The following is a 26,607-nucleotide window of genomic DNA, read 5'->3' as shown; positions in this document are numbered from 1 at the left end:
ACCACTGAGTCTTTTGCTTTTAATTTGTATACAAGTGGCAACCTGGGAAAACCCTTCCTGTGGTGATATTTGGACATTTATTTATCTATTTATAGCTCTTCAACCTTTATTGATTTTTCTTTCTGACATCTTTCTGGTATCAGATCTTTCTGGTATCTGATTAAAACCAAATTGATTTGGATCATGTTGGGATAATGGATCGTTTTGATATAGTACCTGGCTGCCCAACATAGTCTTATGGCTTATTGCATTTTTAATACAGACATGTGGCTAATTCTTGTTACATTTGAGATATTATGATATAACACATAGCTTCCCTACCCTGGCCATGATATACACCCAGTTATGCTCTGTTCTACACACCCACATTAGGTCTGTTAATTGGTTGATTAGTTAAATTAGTGGTTTTGCTTTGCTTTTGGGATTTAAATGTGCAGGATGGGGTACTTCAGGGCTAGTTTTGGGAACATGTGATGTAACATAATGTTATTTGATAATGATTTGACCAAAATTAAAAATCTGACTATATAGAAAGTATCTTTCGAAGGCTATGCAAGACAGAATTCATTTCTGACAGTCAAGAAATAAAAGAAACAGCCATACTTTAATATATTATAGGCAGATGTATTCAAATGTATCCGTAGTATTGACATCACACTCGTGAGGAATTCAAACTGGACTATTTTTGTATCTTACATATAGTTTCCTTATATTGACTGTGTGGACCGGAGGGGATATAATGATATATTTTGAAACCATAAAAGTTAAAAAAAGGGAGATAAACAACAGTTAAAATATTGGGGAAACAGAGGTGTTTGAACTGAGTAGGGAACTGAATTCTTCTCAAAGGAACAGAAGAAGCAGTGTGTGAGTCAACGCCACTGCCCGCCTCCAAGTCTCCGTACAGAATAAGGTCCTCTTCCTCTGCATGCCGACCCTCCACTCTTTGCTTTTGTTGAGTGCATTATGTGAACGAGGGCCAAGTGCTAAAAGCAGAGGGAGCGTGCTGTGGAGCCGGGCTTCCTCCGCTTGCCTTGTGTTGGTGCCATGGGCACGTTGCTTTGCTTCAACCTTTGGCTTCTGCCCATCTTTAAGCCAGCCAAACTTCTATCTCTGTAGTGTCTATGGCTGTAGTTAAATTTATCTATAAGTATTTTCTTTAACCCTTAACAGTAGGATATACACCAGCCCTGAAATACACACTAAACTGTCAGAATGTTCAGTATACCAATAAATAATAAACTTATTTACTTAATAATAATAATAATAATAGTTTGTGCATATATGGAGGGTATACGGTTCATTCGAGTTCATTAAACATCAAGATTTGTCATCAGTTGGAAATTTAATGCTGTTAATAGAATGAAAAATGGAAATTAAATGGAAATTAAATTAATCACCTCCAAATCACTCGTCTTAGATACCATTACCATTACCATGAGTTTATTATGCTTGTATCCCAGTCCAACATGGCTGACAGTGACGAGTCTCATTTAGTCTTGCATAAAGTGCATATATGAATTATATTAAAAAGGAATAAAGAGAAAGATGACATTTTTAAGTGTAATGCCAAACAGATATTTAATAAACATTTTTCATAGACTTAGACTTAAGAAATGGCTTTATAAACACATTCAAGTTGTATTCTTTTTTTAACCCATTTTACTGCTACTAATAATAAATACACCTAAAAAATGTTTAATGATATAAAGCTTGTTGGGTTACACAGTGGTGCAGTGGCTAGCATTGATGCTTCACAACTCTATGCTCTGACTTTTGATCCTGAGATCTGACTGCTTTATAACATGTCACGGTACGCGAACTGCCTTTGTCTGAAATTTGAAAAATATCAGTGTGGTGTTAAGAAATAAATTCTACTGGTTAAGTAGAAGTTAGTTGAAGTAGCAGCTAGTGAGTCTAAGCAAGTGTGGTGTGATGTGGCCTGAAATGAAACAAAGGGTCTTAAACAAAGGGTCTTCCAAAAGAGTTTAGTTTACATTAAAACATTTTACTCATCTTATACCACGATGCCTTTTATCCATTTATAGTTACTTTTTTTTGTAGCATGCCATAAAATAAGTAGCACTAGCAGTTGTTCCGTCACTAGCTTTTCTTGTCTTGATATTAATGAAAGAAACAACAACAACAACAGCAACAACAACAAAAACAGCTGTTCATTTTATTAATAGAAGACCAGTGTCTTGAAAACTCCCCCACTCTTCTGTGCTGTGATGTGAGTTACAGCCGGAACTGCTGTCAGAGCTGCTTTATAGAAAATAAATCAAAACCTTAATTGAATAAAATGAAATTAGAAAGTTGGCACATTTTCTTATCTAGTAACAACAACTTGTTTCATGAGTTTCTTTTTTAATATGTTAACCTTGAGTCTAGATTCTGTACCAAATGTTTTATGCAAGTCTGCATAAGAATGCACTGAGTGGTGGATATGGATGAGATTGAATGGCTCTGCTCTGGCAATGCCCTCGTTGGCAAATGGAGAGATTTAGGAGACACAAAGTTCTGGCTGGGTAGAGAAGAGGTCTGATAAGGAGAGGAGCAACAGGGAGGCTGATAATGTAGATAAGGCCAATGGGGAAGACAGAGTTATAAGTTTACTCATACACATATATGATTATACAAGTTTACTCATATACATACTCAGCCCATTGACTAGTACTCTTTGGTAATAATACCGCTGCACTGTTTCTGCAAGCGTGTGCTACTAAAAGTTCCTCACTTTGCACCCACATATCTCATTTGCACCCACTCAGTCAGAGGTTGCTCTTTCTTGGGTTTGTTGTAAACAGTCCTGCTTGACGACACAGTTTTGTCAATTTGAACTAAAAATATACAATTTCTCCAAGCAAAAAAGCGGAGGGCAAATGCTGCACTGCACATGAGATTCTTCTTGTTTAGATATGTTCAGGGATGGAGGGGGAAGGACTTTTGGAAATTCAGAGAGGTGGAAAAAAGGGAATGATGTGACTAAAGAGCAGAAGAGAGGCCTATTAAAAAGCCTTCGCTCTCTAGAAAAGGATAGGCCGCCTTCCATTTCAGGAAACACATCAAACGCCATCATTAGTGCAACGCGCTTCTTACAAAGCCTCCCAGACCTTGCTCTTCCACTCCAAAAGTCTTTTCATGCATGGGCTTGCTTTTTTTCCTCTCCTTTTATTCCTCTTATTCAGACCCTCTTATCAGAGAGAGGGAGAGGGAGAGAGAGAGAGAGAGAGAGAGAGAGAGAGAGAGAGCAGTGATCACGGTGTTTGGCACCAATAGTGAAGTCTGTGTGTTTGTGTGTGTGGGATTTGGATTGCAGACATATTGCGGTCCAGTGTGTCCATGGCTTGTTGCCCTTTATGGATCTAGTCTTATTTAAGTCTGCTGTAAGTGTGAACATCTAGATGGATGTAGAGTCTGCATTTGAGGTGCTTCATTAGAGTGGATGAGGCTAGTTTGTCGCAGCATTTCTATTATTAACATAAGATGATGAAAGCCCAAAAGAGTGGAGAGGAAGAGGCATCTGCGGCTTGCGCTGAGTAGAGAGAGCGAGAGAGAGAAAGAGAGAGCGAGAGAGACAGAGAGAGAGAGAGAGAGAGAGAGAGAGAGAGAGAGAGAGAGAGAGAAATGGAGTGAGAGAAAGTGCGATGACAAACGGTCTCTTCCTTCCTGCATGCATGCAGCACCATGCTCTCAGCAGCCCCTGCCAGCATGATTAGCAGGATATTGATTTGAGATGCGCTTTTGGGGGAGGAGGGTGCTGTAATCGTACACTAGACATGAGCAACGAGCTGCGCCGGGCTCGAGCAGACAGCCTCAGGACTTCAACACAAAGGGTGTGAGGAAAGAGGAAGAGGGAGAGAAGACGTAAACAGAAAAAGAGAGCAGAGAAAGTTAAAGAGAGAGCGAGGGGGAGGAAGGGAGATTAGCCTAAGATGTGAGGTTTATATGGACTGTAAACAGACTGAGTCTGAAAAACTAGAATAAGAATTTCCACAAAGTGTTTTGATGTCTGATTTTTTTCCCCCTCCTGTTTGTTTTTTTTAGTCTGTGCACTACATTTAGACCAGGTTTAGGTTGTGTAAACTTAGGAGAGACGTAGAGATCAAGGGTGAAAGAGAAGGAGACACAGAAAGAGTGCGTGTGAGAGAGGAGGGATTGTGTTTGTGCGAGACAGGAGAGCGCGAGTGACAGAAAGAGAAACCGAATCTCTGCTGCGTGTTCGTAAGAGACAGATTTGTCGTTGGAGCTGGCACAAGGCCCTCTCATCTCTGGCAGAGCTGTGGCAGCTCTTCGTCTCGCCCACAGCTCCAGCATGTACTCAGGTAGCTAGAGTGCTAGCTAGAGAGGCAGCCTTGCTCCATTTCCCCTGGGTTCGGTGCTGAACTCCTCCGCTCTGCTCCTCTATTCCAGATGACGTTCTAAGCAAGAAGAGAGCCTATTCCCCGAGCAGCAGTAGCGAGTACCCATCTGACAGCAAGAAGTCCCGCAGCGTGTCTCCCAAAGGTAAGAGCCTCATAGGCAGACCTGTGCGTGTGTGTGCGTGTGTGTGTGTGTGTGTGTGTGTGTGTGTGTGTGTAACCAAGGAGGTGGTGCAATGTAATCAGAGCTGTTTAACCTTACATTGGAAAGGGAGTGGGTGGGATAGAGTGACAGGAGAGGAGGAGTAGCTGTGGCACAGACTTACACACCTCCACCTTTTAGACTTCACCCATATACATACACAAGAACTCATAGATACAAACAAACACACTTTACTTCTCACGTTCTCTGCTTTCTCGAACACATTCAATCCATGTTAGGAGTCTGAAAGTCTTTTGGTTGAGATCGCTGTTAAAGAGGCCAGAGCACGTGTAAATAAATGTAATAATAAGTGTTAAAATCTAGCTAAATCCTTGAGATTTAGCAAATGCTATTATTTTTTTTAAATAATTTCCAATATCATTATACAATAGCCTTATTGATACTGATAATAGACATTATGCCATATGACATGCTTGGCTCTTTTTTGTTTTGAGTCTAGTGTGCTTGACTCAACTAGCACACTAGACTCAACTAGTTTAAGTGTAAGATAATCAGGTCTGTCTGTATTTTGTTCCTTACTGATGTATATTATATTGCCTTTGCTTTTTTTTATTATATCTATTACTATTCTTGTTTTATTCAATTTTTATTCTTATTTTTATATCACAGACAGTTGAAAAGCATTTCATGTACATGTCGTACTGTGTATAATTGTGTACGTGACTAATATGTATCGAGTTTGAATTAGAATTTTCTTTAACACTTAAGTAGACTGTGACATTGTACACGGACATTTGACTAAGTTGTTTTTTTTTTTCGCGCCCGGGAGGTTTTGCAAAGACCTTAGCTACAAAATATGAATAGTATATAACTATAATGTCCTCCTACTCCCTCTCTCTACTTCTTATAACAGATCTGTCACGAATGTTGCTTACACCCATAGCCACCCTTGGATGCTAATATGCAGCACTGTAAGAGTCTTCTAGGAGTGTGATACAGTGGATATACAGTAGTACACTTTGCAAAACTGTCTAACTACTGCACTGTGATCTGATGTGCTTTTGGACATTGGAATAATAGTTTCATTTAAATAACAAGAATACAGGAGCTAGCTATTTCACCAAAATGTTTTTTTTTTTGTTTTGTTTTTCTTTCACTATATGCAAAACAGTCTAGTTTGTGGAAGCTCCAAAAATTATTGTCTATCGTATGGGGGGTTTGAAATTTACGTGTTATTTATGTACATACAAAATTTATTCTAGTGTTGTTTTTAAAAGCAGGATGTTTAATAGCGTGGATGTTATCAGACTAGTGCAACCTCACAGTCTTTTGGTGGAGGCCAAGTTCCTCCACTGTCTGTGATGAATCAGCAGCTAATACTGAATTTCCCAGCCTGTCTACTTCACACCAAAATGCTTTGTTCTCTACCCAATATAACCTTTTGCCATCGGACTAGTCAGCACAGATGGAGCGCCGACGGGCCCGGCACTATTTTTTTTTTGTTTCTCTGACAGCTGGTGTACTATTGCAGATAAACCCTAGCTTCCATAAACGTGACATGTTGCTGAACTTTACTGCAAAGATCTTGGGGAATCTCCCCAGTGAGAATTTAGTGAGCTAACACTGTGCCTTTCTAAAATGACTGGGGAAACATATTTGAATGTTTATTATTAAACTTTTTAGGAACTCCCTCATGAAATCTTTAATTAGGAGGTCAAATTAAAAATATGAATGTAAAAACCCTAAAATTCACAGGATGTGGTTTGTTTACTTAATTGTTACTGACATTCACGTTTAACACGTTTTGATCTTAATGGTTTCAGTATGCGTATTTATGTCTATGACTGAACTGCTTTGCTTTAATATATTTTCATAGTACCACTAGCCAACATAAGACTGCAGATTTTTCCATTGTTTATGTGACAGCAGGAGGTGATGATGTGTTTGTGACACACGATCAAGTCACTTATATGTGAATTTGCTCATGTGTCTCACTCACTGCTGTGTAATACAGACTAATCTATACATTAGGGATATGCAGCTTCAATTTGTAAAGGTTTAGTTAGCTAAAACTAGCTGGTTACATGTGCTTCATGTAACCTGTTTGTCTAGTGCCATAAGTTCTGAACAGATAAGATTGAATTTTGAACTTTAACCAGTGAAACAGCACATGCTTCTTTATCCAGTTCAGCTTTTGTTGTCGACTTCTGTGAAACCCTGTAAAACTCTTCACTTTATTGGTGTGCTGCCTACATTGAAATAATTAACATAAACATATTTGGCTTCAACAAGCCTCAACAGAGAATCTGCTACAGAAGTCCTGATGGATTAGGTCGAAAAAACTGAAATATCTGACCTATGGTCATTTTTTTCTTACATTGATCTGTCGTGCTTAATTTTTTTTTGATCGCTCAGTTTGTTTCAGTGAAATACTTTGCTTGATCCACTGGACTTCTGTCTGCTAGTTGTTGAGTCCTGATAGATATACAGCTGTTGAGTGCTGAATTTTTAAAACCCTTGGGACTAAAATGAAGAAAATGAAATGTATTCATATTCTGAAATTTAAAGTGAATGCATGCGTGAGTTTCAGGGTAATTACTGGCAGACCTTTAGATTAAAAATGACTTCTGTATATTTGAATTCTCAACTTCTATAACTCTCTTTTCTATATCCTCTGCCTCTTCTGAGTGGAGGTGTGTGAGAAGCCATGGTTGAGCTCTCTCTCTCTCTCTCTCTCTCTCTCTCTCTCTCTCTCTCTCTCTCTCTCTCTCTCTCTCTCATTCCCTTTTCTTCCCCTCTCTCCTGCCTGCCTCTCTCTCTCTCTCTCTCCCTCTATCTCATTCCCTTTTCTTCCCCTCTTTCCCATCTCTCTCTCTCTCTCTCTCTCTCTCTCTCTCTCTCTCTCTCTCTCTCTCTCTCTCTCTCTCTCTCTCTCTCTCTCTCTCTCGCTCGCTCGTTCTCCCTTGCTCCCTCTTTCTCCATCTCTCTAGGGCAGCACAAATCACATGCATGTGCGCCCATGCCGACAGCCAAGACGGCACAACTGGGAGGTGAGAGCGAGGCTGATACCCCCAGCAGCCGAGCGCCAGATTTACCGCCTGCCGCTCAGATTAGGTCAGCTGCTCAAGCTGAGAGCACAGAGCTGGGTGGGGTGCTCACCCTCCTCTACACGCATGACTTCCTCCATTTCCTCTACTTGATTTGAAGGTTCTTATAGTTTGTGTTTAGCATGCATACAGAACTTTGGGAGCAATGGGGCAACTATTTGAAAGCAGTGTAATTATAATTGAATTTAAAAAACAGTAACCAGACGACTGAATGTCTGGGTGAGCGGAGTGCACGGACATGGTATAATGTTACGACGCTCCATTTAACGTCACACATTATACTCCTACATGGAAATGTCTTGCTGTTTGGACCATGGCCCTTAAAGTAGAATGACTGTATTTAACATGACATATCCACACCCAGGAATTAGGACGATGTCGCGTCTGCTTTTAGACTTTGCTGTCATTACTCACTGTCATATTTTTAGGTCCTAGTTGCGAACTCATCACTCTCCCAGGTGCTTCCCATGGTGGTGTGATAAACATGAAGGCCTTGAGTACACAGTGATGCTTAGAGTGGGTGATCAAATTAGTGTGATTTTAGGTCTCTGCTGATCTAATGCCACTTGTCGGTCATCTATGTTTAGATTACTGTTGTGGGTGGGTGATTCTGTTTGTAGGTGTATATGAGTTTCAGGTCCTGTCCATATATATATATATATATATATATATATATATATATATATATATATATATATATATATATATATATATATATATATATATATATATATTATTTTTTACGTCTTTTATTTTAAAAAAAACATCCTTGTGATGGATGTTCAATATGAATAATGCTGAATATGAATACATTATACAGATGTGATTACTTGGCACACTGTTTTTTTTTCTTTTGCAAAAGCTTGACAGAAAGGATTACAGGGCATCAGATTAAGACTATAGGTGTGCATCTATACTGGGATCCTTCTGGAGGCAGAAAAATTTTGCATGAACAGGAAAGTTTGACTTTGATGCAGCCATGAGTGAGTGAGTTGTCAAATAAGAGGTTTGCCATTTTTAACCTCCGTTTTTTTTAAACAGTGTTTTCAAGATCATAGTGGGGGAAAAGCCTATCTTGGGTTTAAACTTGATTACAGATAAGCAAATTTGCTGCACTGAACAGAAACCTATGCATTTACATTTACAGCATTAAACCGATGCTCTTATCTAGAGCTAGAGCTACTTAAACGTAATAGTGGCATTGTGGTACAGCCATGCTCTGTCCAATCAAAAATGAAAAACATAAAATGCACAAATAAACATGCCAACCAAGCGATAGTATATCATAAACTTCTCTCAAATGTGTTGGACTTAAGGCTACATTTGAATACAAAACGTCAAGAAGTCTGTGGTTTGTTCCAACATAGCAGTCAATTCAGGTGCAATATAATGTATTATATTCTGGCACCAAAGCATGATGGTATGAAATAAAACAAAGAAAATATATCATATTCTAATTAAATTAAATTTCTGATTAAATTAGAAATTGCACATCACAAAGTAAAGTAAGTAACAGCTATAATAAATATCACATAGAGTAAAAGCTGAGCCTGTTGGGCCATCCACAAAAACACAGCAAAAATGTATGTTTGAAATATCTCCACTTTTAAGGCTGTGATAAAAAAAAATATACTTTCATTTGAGATTCCAAAAGATGTTTTCAGAAATAACGTTATAAATGTGGGTGGGGCCTCGGACCCAGGCGCTGCTCCGAACCGAGATCTTTCACCCAAACATAGTAAAAATGCAGAGTCTGAAGCATCAGGTGCAGTCTTTAATGTGAGAACCAGATAAAAAAGAGAAATGCAGTCATAGAAACTTGGAGTAAAGTGTACATCTAGACTCCTAGTCATGCTGCAGTGGTGTCATGGCTCCCTGTAGACACAGAAACTGACACACGTGCACACACAAAGAAAACTGTGAATGCATTTCATGCACTCTCTGGTATAGTCAAAACACAACTTCTCAGCTTACACAAGTCAAGGTGCAAAAACAATTTCACAGCCTTCGACACAGGTGAGTGTGTGCCTCAGCCAAATGAATGCAAATGCATATAATACAGAAGAACAGGCAGACGCATGCTAAAGCCATATGTTTGTGCTACTCGCATTCCCGAGTTTCTTACAAAATCTGAAATCCTGCATATACTTTGGTAATTACAGAGTCTCTCACTCTCTTTATCACACTCTCTATCTCGCTCTCTTTCGCGTGCTCTCACTCACGCTTCGTCTTTTACAAACACACCTGAGGGCCTTTGGTGGATTATCCGATGTTTGGCACAGTACCCTCACACCCCCACCCTTTCCCTGCTCCGCCAGCCTGGGGCCAGACTCAGCTTTCAACGCAGAGGGTAAAAATATCCCCCCCTTCTTTCTCCTCACCTCTCTCTCTCTCTCTCTCTCTCTCCTTCCCTCTCAGCCTTGATTTTTTTTCTCCTTCCGCCCTCCCTCCTACACCAGTCCACCAGCTCTGCCTTAGGTGACTGTCTCTTCTGTTGCTAAGTCCATACCTAATAATTCATTCCACTTTATGTGGACACTATGGCATTTGGTCACTCCAATCATAAAACCCCAGTCTGTGTGTCCAGAATCCAAAAACTAAAAAAAATAAAACTTTTAAAATTTTGTATTTAAATCACCTAAATATCAGACAGTATTATCAACAACACTACAAAACTAAAAAATATTAGCAGTAACATTCGTTTCACAGAAATCAGCTTTATCAACTTACACCTAGTTGTTTGCATTTATGTATCCTTAGTTTGACATAATTAAATACCTAAACGTTTTAACTTTAGGATTATCATTTTTAACATTATTATTATGATTTTTTTCAAATTATAAATGGCTTTCTATGAACTACATTTGCTCATTATCTTGGTTATACAGTAATACAATGGTACTGTAGATCCTACTTAGTGGCTGATGCAAACTAACATAACTGACTGAACATGACTGAACTAACATATAATATTGCTTATACATGACTCATACTTTCATATATATATATATATATATATATATATATATATATATATATATATATATATATATATATATATATATATAAAAATAAATTTTGCCATTCATAACAGTGTTCATGTAAAAGTAAAATCAGACATTTTGATTCAGATGTTTATTATTGTTTTTTTTTTGGCCTGAGTGAACTAGCATCGTTTTTTTCTGTGTTTTTTGGTTTTCTTCCTCAAAATTGGTATATTGGCTATGCTAAATTGTTGCTAGGCGTGAATGAATGTGTGAATGTGTTTATGTGATAAACTGCTTACTACAGGTGAATGAATGAATGAATGAATAAATGACCGGTGACATTTGTTCTGAGAGCACTAATCCATACCTGCATTAAACAAGCTTAATGCTAGTAAACCAACTTGCTGTTCTGAATTGTACTGCAGTGTTCTTGATCACAAACTGAAATTATTTTGGTTCATTTATTGGTGTTCTAGCTCCACTTCAGCTTGTTCATATGAAAAGATGCAGTTTGCTCAGATCGTAACATTTACTTGTCTCTTCCACAGAAAACTCACACACCCCTGCATTGGAGCTGGGCAGTCACATGACCCCAGAAGAGCACTACAGGCGGATGATGTCAGCGCTGAACGAGCATGGCTCTTACGAAGAGCAGCAGCAGCGTCTTTACCAGCTCGCCAGCAGTCACGGTGAGTTCTTGGACATACAGGCATGTGTGCCTTATTGCTTTAATCTCAGACGAACAGTATATACACTGGTGATTAACCGTGGTGAGCAGACTACCATATCACAATGCATATGGCAAACGTTGTGGCTGACAACAGCAGAAGACTAAGCCTACAGTGCACACAGGCTCTGACCCGGCAATGTTTTCAAACTTCGGTGGCTTCAAATTCCTTCTCATGGCTGACATATTTAGAGCCCAGTGTGGTCTTGTGTTGTAGAAGCTCATTCACTTCAGGTTTTTAGTATTTATTGAAATGATTCTGAGATGCTTTTCTGCTCAACATTGTTGTAACAGTTGGTTATTTGACCTACATTCGACTTGAAACTTCTGGACATTTCTTAACAGAACTGGTTGAGAGCCTCTTGTGCATGAAAATCTCAGTAAATCAGCAGTTTCTTAAAAACTTGAACCAGCTTGCCCAACACCAGCGGTCATGTCATGATCAGAGTCACTGAGATCAGATTTTCCCCAATTATGATGTAATATACTGTATGTATGTGTTGAACAAAGTGCTAGGTCTAAAGCAAACATCTCTAAAGGAAAGAGTAAAAACATACTAGAACATACTAGTACATCTTACTTTCAGTTTGCATGGTCTACCAGTGGAAATTGCTGACAATTCTATTTTGAGCGCCCAGCTCACCCAGTGTCAGAATGTCAGAGTGAGTGATCTGTGACTGCCGCTGCACACAGTAGTAAATAACAGTGCCATCAGGCCCCAAGGTTTGCTGTGTATTGATTTGTTCTGCTTGATTGGCTGCAAGCCAACTCTTTAAATTACTGCTGCCATGGCAACGACAAATACTCTTGATTTTTCCCTAAGGCTCTAGAGTTGTGGGGTTGTACAGCATCTGTTTGAAAACTATAAATAATGGCTTAAACTAAAAATGTATCAGTTAGCTACAAAATGTTTTAATTTGTGGTTTAATCTTAACCTTGCTTTTAAACTTACAAAATATCTATCATTACCACTGATAACTTTTTTTAAAATAAGAATTTCAGCTATAATTTATATGAAGTTTAATGGCACTTTGCAGCAGACTTCATCCAAATGTAACTTTCTTTTTTTTTATATGATCGCTAATGATTTTTAATTGCAGGCTGCAAATTCAGGGGATGTGATTTATAAATTATTTAACTGCTCTCCTTCTGCATGTGTAAGAAATTAGTGGCTGAAGTGTGAATTCTTAGTGCCGTATTGCGAAGCTCAGTCTCCTGTTCCCAGAAGTTTCCTGGTTTGTGGTGGTGCACCGTGGTGCATTGCAGACACGCTTATGATTGATTCCCTTCCCAATTCTGTTAAATCTCTGTCTCTCGTCTTGCCACCCACAGCTCCTTCAGCTTCACGCAAGCACGCATTTTGTGGCATGTGGAGACAGACACGCTCACTTTCTTCTTTCTTCACACACTGTGATGATGCCACAGATAAGACAAATTCCACTAAACAAAATCCACAAAATTTTGAAAAGAACGTGAGATATAGGATATCGTGGCACTGATTTTCAGTCAGTTCTTCGATCAGGTGTATAGTTTCATAAGCAATGGCATTGAAAACAGACTCTCCGGGGCTGAGGTGTTCTCTGAACACAACCCTTCAACCTCCCCCCTGGAGGAATGTAAGCATGGTGGCTTGCCCATGCATGCTGAGCTCATGCGGCTGTGATAAGGCTGTGCCAATCCACTGCTGCCAACGCCTCTGCCTGCCAGTTCTTTGATGGGAGAGATCCTCTTTCTTACTCTCTCGCCCAGTGCTCTACTGTACATACATTTTAGAAAACTTTTCTTCCCTTTTTTTTGCTGCCACTTTTCACATTCTGTACTTTCACTCTCATATTACTCCATCTGCATATTTGTGTTCATACCTCCAGCAAAAGTGTATACTTTTTCGCTTTAGATTTACACTTCATTCAAACAAAATTTAATCTCTGTCTGCCTGTCCCAGAAACTCCCTCTGCTCTCTTGCTCCATCTCACTCCATCCACGATCAGGTTTAATATATGATCTTGTTTGTTTTCTCTCCTGTTCCATAGCTCATGCAGTGGAGGCGGTTCTTGTTTTTCTGGAGTTTTCTTTTTTTTTCAAAGAAATCTCTTGGGGACAGTGAAACACAAGCCCCAGCTGCTTCTTTACCTCCTTTTTTCCATCTTCCCGCTCTCTCACACTCTTTCATGGCCCTATCATATCCCCATTCTCTCCTCAGAAACATCCCACTCTGTCCTCAGGCAGTTCTCCTCTTTTTTGCTTTCCTGGCTGATTTTTTTGTTTCCACACCCTCCACCTCATCTGCTGTGCTTCATGTGTTTCTGTGAGGCTTGACTCTCTTCCATAGATTAGGTGATGGGCCTGCCATAGGCTCCTTGACACTAACGGGAGCAGGCCAGGTCCCTGTGAACCCCTGCAGCTGTCTCCCTGAGCTCTCCCACACATCCCTAGAACTCTATTCGCACTGGCCTGCTTTTCCATTCTTTCTTTCTGTCCCGCATCCTTCCTTTTTCCCCTTTCCCCCCTCCTCACTCTCTTTCGCCTGAGTCCCTGCAGAGTGGCCTTTCATCTGTTTGAAGAGGAGGCCCTGAAATGAAAGGCTGGGAAGCATGCATGGATGGGTGTGCATGCGTGAGGTTTATAGGAGAAGCAGGGGGGTACGTTGCTGCGATCTTCCCTCCACGGGCCGTAAGGTCACCTGGAGGCCTCCACCCGCTCCCCAGCCTCCCTTGATGTAATGAACAGGAATGGAGGAAGGAAGGGGAATTCTACAGCCTCCAAAGTCAAAGACATGCTCTGGCCTTTTCCCATCTCCCACTGCTCCCTGACACATGTGCGTGATGGTGGGGATGCTGTTAGATATTTCTTTGGGTGGGGTGTGAATGGGGCTGAATTATAAAGGGTAATATCTTGCTGTTGTTTTTTTGGAGCTCTGGAGGTTTTGGGATGGCTGCTCAGCTCAGGGCTGTAGCCCCAGGTGACCCTTCTCTGGCGAAGCTCTCTTGCCGATGAAAGAGAATAATAAATGTGTGTGCATGAGGCAGGACAGGGCCTGCCACGGCAGAGCAGAGCAGAGAGGAGGGGAGGGGAGTTGGGTCAGAGCCTCTTTGAATTTCATCCCCTTATTTTCATTCATGCTATTTTATAAGATTGTGCTATGAAATTGTGGAGAACTGTAGCCAGCTCAGGGTTTGCTTGAGCATTAATGGCTGCAAAATGTATGCTGTGAATTCTGAAGTTTTTCTCAAGTTTGCATTGAGTTAGGGTTAGGATTTCTGTCTTTTCCTGTCTCGGCCCCCTCTCTCTCTCTGACTCTTTCTCTCTCTCTCTCTCTTGCTCCCTCTCTCTTTGGCTGTTAGAGGGCTTGTCTGCCGTCAGTCCGGTCCCCCATGGGGAAGTGCAATAAACAGATCAATACAGCGGCCCTGCGCACATTAATATCTGTCGCGCCACCCCCGACCTGATCGCTCAGCCCCACACGCCGGCCTCGGAAATGGCCGCCAGCTCCCACGGGAACTGTCTAATTAAAAAAGGGCCGGAGGAGAGAGAAAGAAGGAGGGAGGGAGAGAGGGAGGTGCACAGGATGGATTTTCTATTTAACACCCTTTCATTAGATTGTGTGCTTCCTGTTGTGACCCTGTTAGTTTGGTAATGATGGGAGATGGGCTTGGCCAGGCTGCTATGAGAGAGAGAGAGAGAGATAGAGAGCAGAGACAGCAGAGTCTGTGTACAGAATACATACTCAAAGAAAAAGCTCAGCTTTAGATGGTAACTCATAAATGAGGTCGTTTGTGTGTATTGTGTGTACTGTTTTCCTGTTCATTTCTCTCTGGGCTACAAATGAGGTGTCATTAAGATACTCGTAGGACAAACTGTACTGCACCAAGTGGTTTTAAATATTCTGACCTGAAGCACTGATAATAATTCATACTGAGAAGTTGTGGGATTATGTTGGAATGTTCTAAGCATCACAATGTGTTTGTCCTCAGAGCTGCTGCGTGTGCGTCAGGAGGCTCTGAGTGCTGTGAGGAACCCAGGAGCCATGGAGGCTCACCTCCCTTCCGCTGGCAGCTCCTCAAGCCAGAGGAGGAAACAAGGCCTGCCCCAGCACAGGGATGCACACTTCAGTGAGAGGTATGTATGACAAAATCATTATTTACATATACCATGCATGCATAATATCAGTTCATATGCCAAAAAACTAGTAATACAAACTTAATAATTTACAATAAGACAACTTTCATGATTTTCATGATCTCTAGTAACAGGGGGGTACAAACCACACATATAGATGAGCTTTCACAAACCTAGATTGTGGGACTGAGCAGATTTGATCAGCCTGTGTGGATAAATTGACCCTGTGCAAAGAGAACACCTCGCAGGCACACTTTAAGAGCAGTACAACAGGGGGGATATGCCCTATGTTTTTAAAATAGCATGAATATTTCACATTAATAATGAACCTGGCATCCAACTCTAATGAATACTGCATGCTGATTTTGAGTGGGTGACCGCATACTCAAGAGAAAAGAAGAAAAACGGAAGGAAACTGTATTGTATGCTGAAGTCAGGAATGAAGAGAAAAAGGGGAAGGAAGGCCAATGATACTGAGGCAGAGGCAGCGATATAAAGGAAAATCTCTTTAATAGGATCCGATTGCCAGTGGGCATTACTTCTTTGCATCCTTGTCCGATTTGATCTTGTCAGGCGGTATTTATGGGGCTTTGGGCTTTGCCGGTCGTCCAGGCGCCACACACCTCCCTACACTCCCCTCCTTCTTATTCTCCCCCTCCCCGCAAGGCCCTGGCGCTCGCCTCCGCCTCCAAAGAAAGCCCAAGCAGCGGGAGTGGGCGGGTAATTGCTTGTCGATTATTTATGTGGCACGGGAAGCCGGAGGATCGATAATGGGCTGGTGAGACGAGGCATGAGAGATGGAGGGAGGGAGGGATGGAGGGAGGAAGTGGGCTGAGGGAGGGGGCAGCGTAGGCGTTGCGTTCTGTTCCGTGCCCTGACGGGAGCACAGCATGCAGCTCGGGCCAGCCAGCAGCCCTTACTCTGCTCACCTGCCATAATTAGCCACACCGGACTACTGATGTTAACTAGCCCTGCATGCTTTCTTGGTCAGGGGTGAGGGGTGGTGTTTTTTTTTTACTTCCTCTCTTGGTTTTCTGGATTTAACCCTTGCTTTACCCATAATAGTGCATACTCTATGGCCCCACATCGGCTGTAGCTTTGCATCGCCTCCAGTTAGGACAGAGAGGGTCACATGCTTTTGCCATTGACTACAAGTGACATTGTAAAAAGGACAGGCATGTCCAATTTCGGCCTCCCATATAAAGCATCGACTGGGAGCCAGGCAGGCTGAAAGAGTGAGCCGAAAGCCATTGCTCTAGCTCACCTTTTCATCGACTGTCCATAATTGATTATCCAATGCCCATTAGTGGCTATTGTTAAAAACAAATCATTACAGCGATCAATAGCTCTACAGCCTCAGCCAACCATTTGTCTGATTGCATTTAGGGAATCTACAAGGCAAATCCTAATGCGTTTGGCATGTGGAGCGGCAGTAGGAACAGACAGTGGTCTGGGGGTGGGAGGTGGTGGTGGGGAACGGGAGTGAGAGCACGAGTGAGAGCCTCATGCATTTTAATGAGCTTCCTGTGCAAATGTGTTCCTGTGGAGGCAAGGCGAGGCGAGGCAAGGCAAGAGCGGCACAGAGAGCGGCTAATCCCCTGCGCTCCGCTCATTAATGGCCGTCCTGTCAGCTCCGCTCCACTCCTCTCTCATCTCTCTCTGGCCTGGCCAGTTTAGACACACACACATAAGCACGAACATACACACACACACACACACAGGAAGAGTGCAACACTGCTGCCACACTGACAGGTCGTCACACATGAGGGAACCGCCTGAGGTTTAGAGTGGGGGAGAGGGAGAGAGAGTTGGTGAAAAGTATGACATGGTTTGCTATTTAGGACAAATATATAAAACTGATATAAGCATGGCTCATTAATAGTTTCCCTCTGGTGAGAAAGAGAGGAACTGAACCTAAATGAAGGGAGCATGTAAGCATTTTGGGAAACACTAAGAGTTTTCCTATTCAGAATTTCTCTGTGTACCTCTGTGTGTGTGTGCTAGAGGTGTGAAGGAGTCTCAGCAAAACACAAAAACACCTCTCTACTAGCCCAACCGTCTCTTATCACCCCCCTTGGAAGCCAGAATGAAACGGTTAAAGCCTGCCTCCTTCTAAATTGCTTCCTATAAAAAGAGAAGCACGTCTGCCGGGTACGTCTCCTCATGATTACAGCTAATTACGATCGAGCGGACGCCTCGCGGCCCCAGTCATGCAGCTTTAATTGACCGTTATTCATCTGCAGGCCGCACGGGGCGGCACGAAGCTTGGCGGGCCCCGGCCAGCGCCGCTCGGCCTAATTGTGCGGCCTGAGGGATTAGACCAGGTGATTACACACTTCACAGTGTAATTACATAAGCACGGCTGGGCTGCCCGCCCGGCTCCAGGCTCCAAGGTCATGCGCTGCCTTCTCTGAGATTAATTGGCGCTGCCACCGAAGCGCAAGGCACCGGCGGAAAGCGATTATACGATTAGCATTAACATTTCAACAGCGGCCCCGATCGATCGAAGACACCCCCCTCCACTCTCGTGCTCTCTATCTCTCTCTCTCCTCCCCCACTGCTTGTTTCAACCTCTTCCTGCTTCAGTCTCCTTTCTTTCCTGTTCTGTTTTTTTGTATGGTAGATTTTTTTGTTGTTTTCAGGGATAATGAAATGCAAGGGCTATTTAGTTTGGGCATGATGGGAGCCCATGTAGCGCAAAACAAAAGCAGGTTCTTTTTTCTTCCTTTCTTGATTTCACGTTGTTTCTTTCCCCTCGTTGTGTTTGGATGTTGGATGCTGGTATGTTTGTTTTGTGCTGCACTGCTCCGGTTCCCTCCCTCTGGAGCAAGAACTGCTCACAACAACAAAGCAATGACTCTGTACTCCTGCCTGTGTGTTGACTTCATACAGTGTGTGAGAGTTCCTTTGCATGTGCACAGGCTTTACATACTGCATATATTCACATATAGTACGAATCATTCAGAATTATTGGCACTCTTCTTAAAGATGGTTATGAAATACTCACATGGATAAGTAGCTAAATCACACTGAAAATATGAAAACCTTCTAACTTTTAATTATGTATTCTAATTAATTATATATATTTAGTTTTTAGTTTTTTTTTGTTTTTTTTTGCAATAATATATCTCATACTGTCTCACAATTTGTGGCATTGCAATAAATCCCTATGATCTAAATATTTATACACCAGACTAGCCATCATCCCTTACTTAACGAGTCATATTTTCTTGCTCGGTACAATATCTCTTATCTATCTTAGTTCTTTTCTCTTGTCGCTCTCTCCACTTCACAGCCACTGCTTGATAAAGGTGCATGCAGTATTGAATAAGAGCTGCCTGTATTCTCTAGCCATACAAAAGGAGAAAAACATAATTGAGGGCCTTTTTGAAAATGGAGGGGTGGGGGGGACCCTTGCCACACAACACCATTTATTGGCTGAATGCAGCCAATAAAATACAGCGGGAGTAGGTGAGTGCATGTGTGTGCATGTGTGTGTGGGTGCTCAAGGGTTGAAGAGGAAGGTCTGTGTTAATTAGGAGGTGCTTCAGCCTGTAGCCCAGGCGAGGCAGAGGGGCCGCCCCAGCTGTCAGAGAATGACATGCTCTTATTGTGTATTCAGCCCTCATTACCAGTGTGGCGGGGCCGAGGAGTGAGCGAGGAAGGGAGGGAGTGAGGGAGGAAGGGGAAAGGCCCGGGGTACAAACAGTGCTGCTGGCCGCACTGTGACAGAACTGATGAGAGGCTATTGCTACAAGCGAGGGATGAAAATATGCGAAGAGGAAGTGTGCAGCATTTACATAATGCATACTGTTTAACACACACCATGTATCATACTGGAGAAATAAGAGGTGATTTTTTTAACATGTTGCTAAAAAAGTGGACTGCTGAAATGGGCAGTTCTTCTGATTCCGTGTCATACAAAGTGCAAGAAACTCAAAACAACCCAGACATCAAATGCTGAAGTCTTATTTATGTTTTTCATTCATGTTTTACTTCCTAAACATACAATAATCTTGATATTAGAATAGTTTTATTTATATAGCACTTTTAACAATGGACATTGTTACATAGTTTTTACTGGAATCCGGATATAGACTTAGACTTAGATCAATAATGAGTAATAATGGTAACAAATCATACTGAGTGTGTTGAAAGGATCATGTTGAAAAGAACCTGATAATGTAACAGTACATTATCAGGTTCTGTTATGATTTCAGATGAGTTTTTAGCCTTAAATCTGTATCAATTCTTTTCAGCAAGTGCAGTCTTTATGTCGTCCAAAGACATAGGCCATGTTCACACCTGGCATTAACATGTGTCCCAGGTGATCCGATCACAAGCAGACAGCCAAGACATCTAGCCGCTGACACATGGCATGATGAACAGGTCTCACATATAGCATTCACTTGTAATCAGATTGCATACATAGTTTTTGCTGGACAAAGGCTTTCATGCATATTTATTACATCAGTTATACTCCTGAGGCAAAATGAAGCACTTATGAATGAATGAGAGATAAGACAATGAGTGGAGCTTATTTTGTTAGTGCTGTTATAGCATCACAGCATTCACATTCATTCTACAAACACAGCTTCAATATGCGTTCACATATCTCCCACTCCACATCTGCCTTGTGACTTGAGCCATGCATCTTCAAGACTCCTTTGACTTTGTCCAAACCTTTACTTATCTCTGTCCGCTTACATTCTGTTCACCAGGACACCAGGTGTGTATGTTCCAGCAGAATGAATGGTTTCAGTTAGCAAACTGATCACCAGTCAATGTTTTTGTTGTAGTAAAAGTTCTATGCTCTAAAAAATTACAAATCACTCATTTAAAAAATGTGATGTAATAAAGGTAAAGGGCAAATATTAACCATATATGATGTTTATATTGCTTGTAATTGAAGTAAACATCTGTAGAGTATTTTAACATAAATTTTTTGTGTGGAATTAAAAACCCAAAAATGCAGCGAGTCCACCAGACCCACGAACGCTGGCTGAGTAACAAAAATACGAACATACAAGGGTTAATGGACAGGAAGTCCCATCCATAAGGACAGTAAAGAAGGAAGTCTTTCAGATTTATTTAGTCGGCTTGTTTTTGTGTTCACACAGAGAATTATCCCATCCTCCTCCACTACTGTCCCCGCAGAACGCTCCTCACATCGCACTGGGCCCTCACTTGCGACCGCAGTTTTTTGGCATGCCCTCTGCTCTGTGCCAAGCACCAGGTGAGGATCACCCTCTTCACTTCACTCATCTACATATGTGGTTAGTTTATAGTATAGATAATGCAGCAACATCGTTTATAGTTGGATTCGTTGTCACGGATAATACATAATAATTAACAAGTGATAATTAGACTGTAAATAGGGTTAAGTGCAAGAGTGAAGATACATGATATTTAGAATTTTACATCAGTTTTAGAAAACTGTTACAGATTTTTTTAACCCATTAATATTTTAAATTTTGGGCAATTTATTATATTACTTACTTATTAGACAAATTAGAAATTCAAAACACTAAAAAATATCTTATATTATATCTCCAGTTTCTTTATCTTCTTTATTTTGTCAGAACTTTTGCCCTTGCCAGAATACTAGGCTTAGAACGCAAACATATAAAGTATCAGCACATGTTGTGAATTCTGAAAGTATTGCTTTTTTTGTGTTCACCATTACACATCAGTGTATTTTTATGGTCTGTCTCATGAGATGAATATGATTTTATCTCTGTTTATTCTTAACAGCATACGGTTTCCTGCAGCCTGCTCAAGCCGAGATGTTTGCACGTCAACAGGAGATGCTGCGTAAACAGAACCTCGCTAGGTATTGAATTATTAGTGGAGTGTGTAGTGATCACCTAGCAGTATCATGTTACTCTAAAATGCCCAGATTTAAAATATATACCCAGGATACCCAATATTTTCTTAAAATACCCCATCTTATTGCAATTTTTAAAAATTCTACACAAATACACCAACTTGCTTGAGCACAGTGTCGTGTGAATGTGGGATTGTAGATGAAAAATTCATTAACCGATTAAAAACCTTAAACCAGATGAATACATTGGCTAAATCAGAGTTGCCCAGTTTTATCAGCTGTCCCCACTCTGAAGAATTTGTACTGGTCTACAATGTCAGTGCGTGACACTTGACACCTGTACTAACCAAAGTTCTTATTGTAGATTGGAGATGTCCGCTGAGCTGCTGAGACAAAAGGAGCTAGAAAACGTTCAGCGTCAACGCCTGTTAGCCGAACCGCTTGCTCTCCATCCAGGTCTGCCTGCTGAGCACCCAGCTCTACGTAGCCTTCACGACATGCCTGATGATGTCACCCGCCGCAACGCCATGCTGCTCTTGCGCCACAACAACACACCTCTGCTCTCACTCAGCCACCAGGGGGCAACGGTGAGCAGTGCCTTCAAAGAGTCCAGCAACCGTAGAAGCTCGAAGAAAGGTGTCACGCCGCAAGTGGTTGACCCGTCCCACTCTAAGGGGACAGAGGGAGACACAGATGGACATGATGAAGACATGAAAGACTCAGAAAGCGACGATGAAGTGGGAGAGGAACGGCCAGAGGGACTGACAAAAGCAGATGGGCACAGCCTGAACTCGGATGCTTGCCAAAGCAAGGACATGTCCAAGCCCACTGAGGCACTGAAGGAGCTCAGGGAAGGCTCGGGCAGGCTCAGTGTCCCCTGCAGTTCAACAGCGCCAGAATCACCCAACCATCATCTCTTCACACCAGGACTTAGCAAGAGTGAAGCCAAGTATCTCCCACCAGGGGCGCTGCCTCCTTTCCCCATACTGCCAGGACAGACACTGCCCTTTGGCTTCCCCTACGCCAACCCCTATTTCCACGCTGGTGAGTTTTGAGCGTTTTATATAAGTGCCTAAACTTATCGAATGGAAAGTGTTGTCTAGACATAACAATTTTAAGGTCCTAGTCCAAAATAACCAAGATAAGAAATCAGAGATTGCAGATATCAGATTGCAGATTTCTGCCTCAGCCTTATTGCCTCACCATACAAACACACACATACACACGCACAGTGTGTCTGGAGTCTGAGATCATACGCCTGCTTTTTTTATGACCCATAAAGTTTCAGATTCAGAACCCAAACAAGGTCCCACAGAGAGAGAGATAGAGAGAGAGAGAGAGAGAGAGAGAGAGAGAGATACTGAAGCAGGTTCTTTTAAGGACAGTGTGTCTGTGGAGGAAGAACCCAATCTAATACTAAAGTTCAATATCACAAGAGAAACAACAAAAAGTGTAGCAGACTTTATTTTTAGATACTAAAAAGTCTCACACAGACACTTTAATATCACACTTCATGAATGAGTCAGCATATTTGTAGTACTGTAGAATAAATATTTATTTATAAGACCAGTAACTTGGAGTCAGGACTTTGAAATACGACATATTCTGTAATCCCATCAGCTAAAGGTTTATCGCCGTTCATGGAGGTGCTATTTCTCTCTCTCCTTCTCCCCGAACACCGTTCCAGCCATCTGAAATACATTACCTACACGTTCACCCTGCAGTGCAGGGACCTCCCATAGGAAGAGGCCCCATTTCTGACCCTTACTGAACTCTGAAATAGATGGGGTCATTAACCGAGCCATGTGCGTGTTATGTGTGTGCGTGTTATGTGTGCGTGTTGTGTGTGTGTGTGTGAGGAGGCTGTGTGTGTGTGTGCTTCATGGGGATTCTTTTTCTAATGATTTATGCTTCCTCTTGGCTCGGCGGGCTGCCAGGAGCCATGGGAGGTCTGTTTGTGGATGGGGAGGAGGCGGCGGCGGCAGAGGACATCAGCAAGTGGAGTGTGGAAGAGGTGTGCAGCTTCATCAGCAGCCTGGCAGGCTGTGGAGAGTACGCCCAGGTGAGGACAAGAGCAGGAGCAGAGCGCCACACACTTCCTCTCCCCGGCCCTCTCATACGGGGGGATGCCGGAAACAGAGAGAGACTAGACAGGAAGGGGAGACTTGGGCTAGAAATTCATAGAGTGGCCAGAATGATAAATTTATAATAGCACTATTAGCTCTTAGTGACGGCTAGCCGCTTTCCAGTTGGCTGTTTGAGCGCTGGCCAAGGGCCGCTCCGCACTGCTCTTATCTTTGTCTCGCTCACAGCTCTGTCCCTCACACACGTCACACATCACAAACACGTGCATGCTCAGTGCATCATCCATCCTCACTTCCATTTAAAAGAAGCTCACCACATCGCTGTGAATGCTTATATGCATGCTGAGTAAAGATTAAATGATAATGAATGTTATGAGCATGTGACTGTGAGACTGAGGTCACGTGTCTTTTGACAGGTGTTTCGGGAGCAGGCTATTGATGGAGAGACGCTAGCCCTGCTGACTGAGGAGCACCTGCTTAACCACATGGGACTGAAACTTGGTCCAGCTCTCAAGATCCGCTCTCAGGTATTGGAACAGATGCGTGTTTTTTTTTTTTTTTTTTTTTTTTTGGTGTGTAATATATGTTAATATTAAAAAGGGCATTTTGTTAATAGGAAACAGGGCAGAGGTAGTATGCAAAAATAATCAGAACGTTACAATTTGCTCTAATCCATTTCAATTAAACAGTTAAGACATTTAAGTGCTACTGGAAACATAATTTAAGCCTAATTTGCAGTGACAACCTAATAAATATAATGCATACTGTATAAGGGAACTTGTTTTAAGTGAGAAATAAAACACCACAGCACATGTTATAGGAAAAGGGTCAGTGAATAGGATAGTGTAATGCATGCCTTCACAAAACAAGTATTTTGCTCTTGCCCCACAGTAATTTGTGAACAATTTCTTATTTCTTTTTAATTTGTTTATAGCTACATTAAATGCTGGGAAATATCCACACGCTATGTTACTGTGGTACTATTATTTTTAAGCTATAAAAACCATCCTCTCCTCTTACTTCCAAGTTACAGTAACTCCTTCAAGTTGATAAGACAAAAATAAAAAAATAAAGAAATAACACAACTTAACATGTTCCAAGAAACCAGAACACTAATGTGTGATGCTACATGATGCATTTATTACCTAAAACATCCTTCTTAACTGCCTGCTCGGGGTCATGGTGGTTTAAATTAAATTAGTCGTTTGTTCGTATTTTAAAAAACAGAGGCATTAAAAAATATAGCAGGCATTTTGCATGACTGTCAGAGGCAGAATTCATAGATCCTCATGAATTTTTTTCCTTTAATGGTGTAAATAGAGGTGAGGTCATTTAAGTGATTTCATTGACTTAAAGACAAAGCTATTCCATTAAACTTAAGGATACTGCAAACACCTGAAAGCTCTTTTTCCTGTGTATGCTGTATGTGAGTTGTAACTCTAGCATGTATGTGACTGTTATCCTCAGGTGGCCCGACGCACTGGCAGAATATTCTACATGACCAGCTTCCCACTGGCTCTCCCACTGGCACCATCTGCTCTGCGCCCGCCGGACCGAGACCCCCTGCCCGCAGAGACCCGGCCACCCTCAGCTCGCAGCACCTCCTCCCCGTTCAGTGCCCCTCCGGCCTGCCGCACCTCCCCCAAGCAGGAAAACGGAAACCCTCCTAAGGGAGCAGCTTATGACTCCACTAAAGCGCTCTCATAGAGAATACCATTAAAACGCAGACTCCTTCCGTGTAAAGCTGGAGCAGCGCTACAGGAAGGAGATGGACATGGAGAAGGGGGAGATGGGAGGAAGCGGATGTCTTTGAACTGTTCTATTCTTCCTCTCACCCCCCAACCCCCAAAATCAGAAAAAAGCAAACATGAGGACCTTTGCGCTGAGGCACTTATAATGTGGCAAGAATTGTACAGATATAGTGACTGAAACAATGCAAGTCTAAACAGCTCCACCCAGTGCAGTGGCTGCGAATAAACCAAATCCAAAGATGAGCAAATGGGGCCTGGAGATGAGACAGGAAGCAACACTGTGCGTGTAGTGTATTTGCGAGGTAAACGTGAGCAGACAGAAGTGCTTCAACGCCGTGTCAGAGAGATGGCAGACAGACAGACAGACACTGTCTTCGCTGTGACAAACTCTTGCAGTACTCCGAGCCTTTCAGAGCAGAGAAATCCAACATAAAAGGCCATTTATTTTCCTGTTTTTGTCTTTCTTAATCCAGCTTCCAGCCGTTTCAAATCCCAGTTCTGAGAAACAGAATCATCTTGAGAGGATTAAAACACACACACACATACACACACACACACACACACACACACACAAATGCAGCGAGGAACTCATTTGCTCTTCATCAGTGCAACTATGCATTCCACAGTCCAATACCAAAGATGAATGGACATGTGGAATTTAAGTTGATAGCTTGTTATTGTACAGATTCTGTGACAAATAGAAAAGGTACATAGCTGCTCCCGGGCTCTGTGCAGGGTGTTAAGAGAACGCAGAGCACTTACTCTCACAACCAAAAGCCATCATCTGAAGGAACAGCCAAGAAAATAAAAGACTTTCTGGTTCCGTTGCTCTGTGCTGGTCTGCTGGTTGAGGGAATCCGATCTCCAGATCTGTGGTGTAGATGGTGAATCATTCAGAGGTCACATATATTACTGTGGGAGAATGTTACATTGAATTGTACAATAAAAAAGACTTGCTTTAGAGGAGATTATAGTGAAGGTAACATAAGTGGTACTTTTTGTTAAGTATTGTTGCACGAATGACATTTTTTATTATTACTGAACAAATTGTGACTGACTGACTGACTCGGTGGCACTTTTGTTCAATTTTTATTTCCTTTTTTTGTTTGTTTTTTTGCTATGTATTCTAGCTGAAATACAGAGTCCCGATTTAAATGCTACTTAAGCATATAAATACAAGGAAAAAAAAATATTTATAGGATTTTTTTGTTGTAGGTGGATTGACAAAATACAACGTATAAATAAATTGTCCTCTAAATGGAACCCAAAGAATAATAACTTTTTCCTTTGTCTTTGTTGCAGGGAAATGAAAGGCACAAAGCTCTTTATGCAAATGTTTGAAAAGATTTTTGTTTTTTTCTCCCCTCCCTTTTTAAAATGTAAGCAATGAATTAAAATCACGTTTAGATTTTCTGTCTTTGTTTTGCCTTTATCCTATTTTTCTATTCACCAATGGGTGGAATAAATCCTATGGAAAACTTCCA

The 26,607-nt window shown here is 41.7% G+C and overlaps 1 protein-coding gene across 4 annotated transcripts in view; it reads left to right on the top strand.

Moving 5' to 3' along the window:
- The window catches only part of samd11 (sterile alpha motif domain containing 11), a 55,203-nt gene extending 28,596 nt beyond the window's left edge, over window positions 1-26,607 (top strand). For 3 of the 4 annotated variants that reach the window (XM_060894117.1, XM_060894116.1, XM_060894120.1), the window contains exons 5-13: window positions 4,414-4,506; window positions 11,167-11,307; window positions 15,317-15,461; window positions 20,582-20,697; window positions 21,216-21,294; window positions 21,653-22,332; window positions 23,226-23,350; window positions 23,789-23,899; window positions 24,840-26,607. In XM_060894117.1, the coding sequence (XP_060750100.1) occupies window positions 4,414-4,506; window positions 11,167-11,307; window positions 15,317-15,461; window positions 20,582-20,697; window positions 21,216-21,294; window positions 21,653-22,332; window positions 23,226-23,350; window positions 23,789-23,899; window positions 24,840-25,079 (1,730 nt within the window). In that variant the 3' untranslated portion in view covers window positions 25,080-26,607. The remainder of the gene's footprint in view (window positions 1-4,413; window positions 4,507-11,166; window positions 11,308-15,316; window positions 15,462-20,581; window positions 20,698-21,215; window positions 21,295-21,652; window positions 22,333-23,225; window positions 23,351-23,788; window positions 23,900-24,839) is intronic. The other variant, XM_060894118.1, reaches the window with a different exon arrangement.

Source organism: Tachysurus vachellii, chromosome 19 (assembly GCF_030014155.1).
Source record: "Tachysurus vachellii isolate PV-2020 chromosome 19, HZAU_Pvac_v1, whole genome shotgun sequence".
Lineage (NCBI taxonomy): Eukaryota > Metazoa > Chordata > Actinopteri > Siluriformes > Bagridae > Tachysurus > Tachysurus vachellii.
Note: the sequence above shows the minus strand (reverse complement) of the source record. Positions and strands in the feature narration are given on the sequence as shown.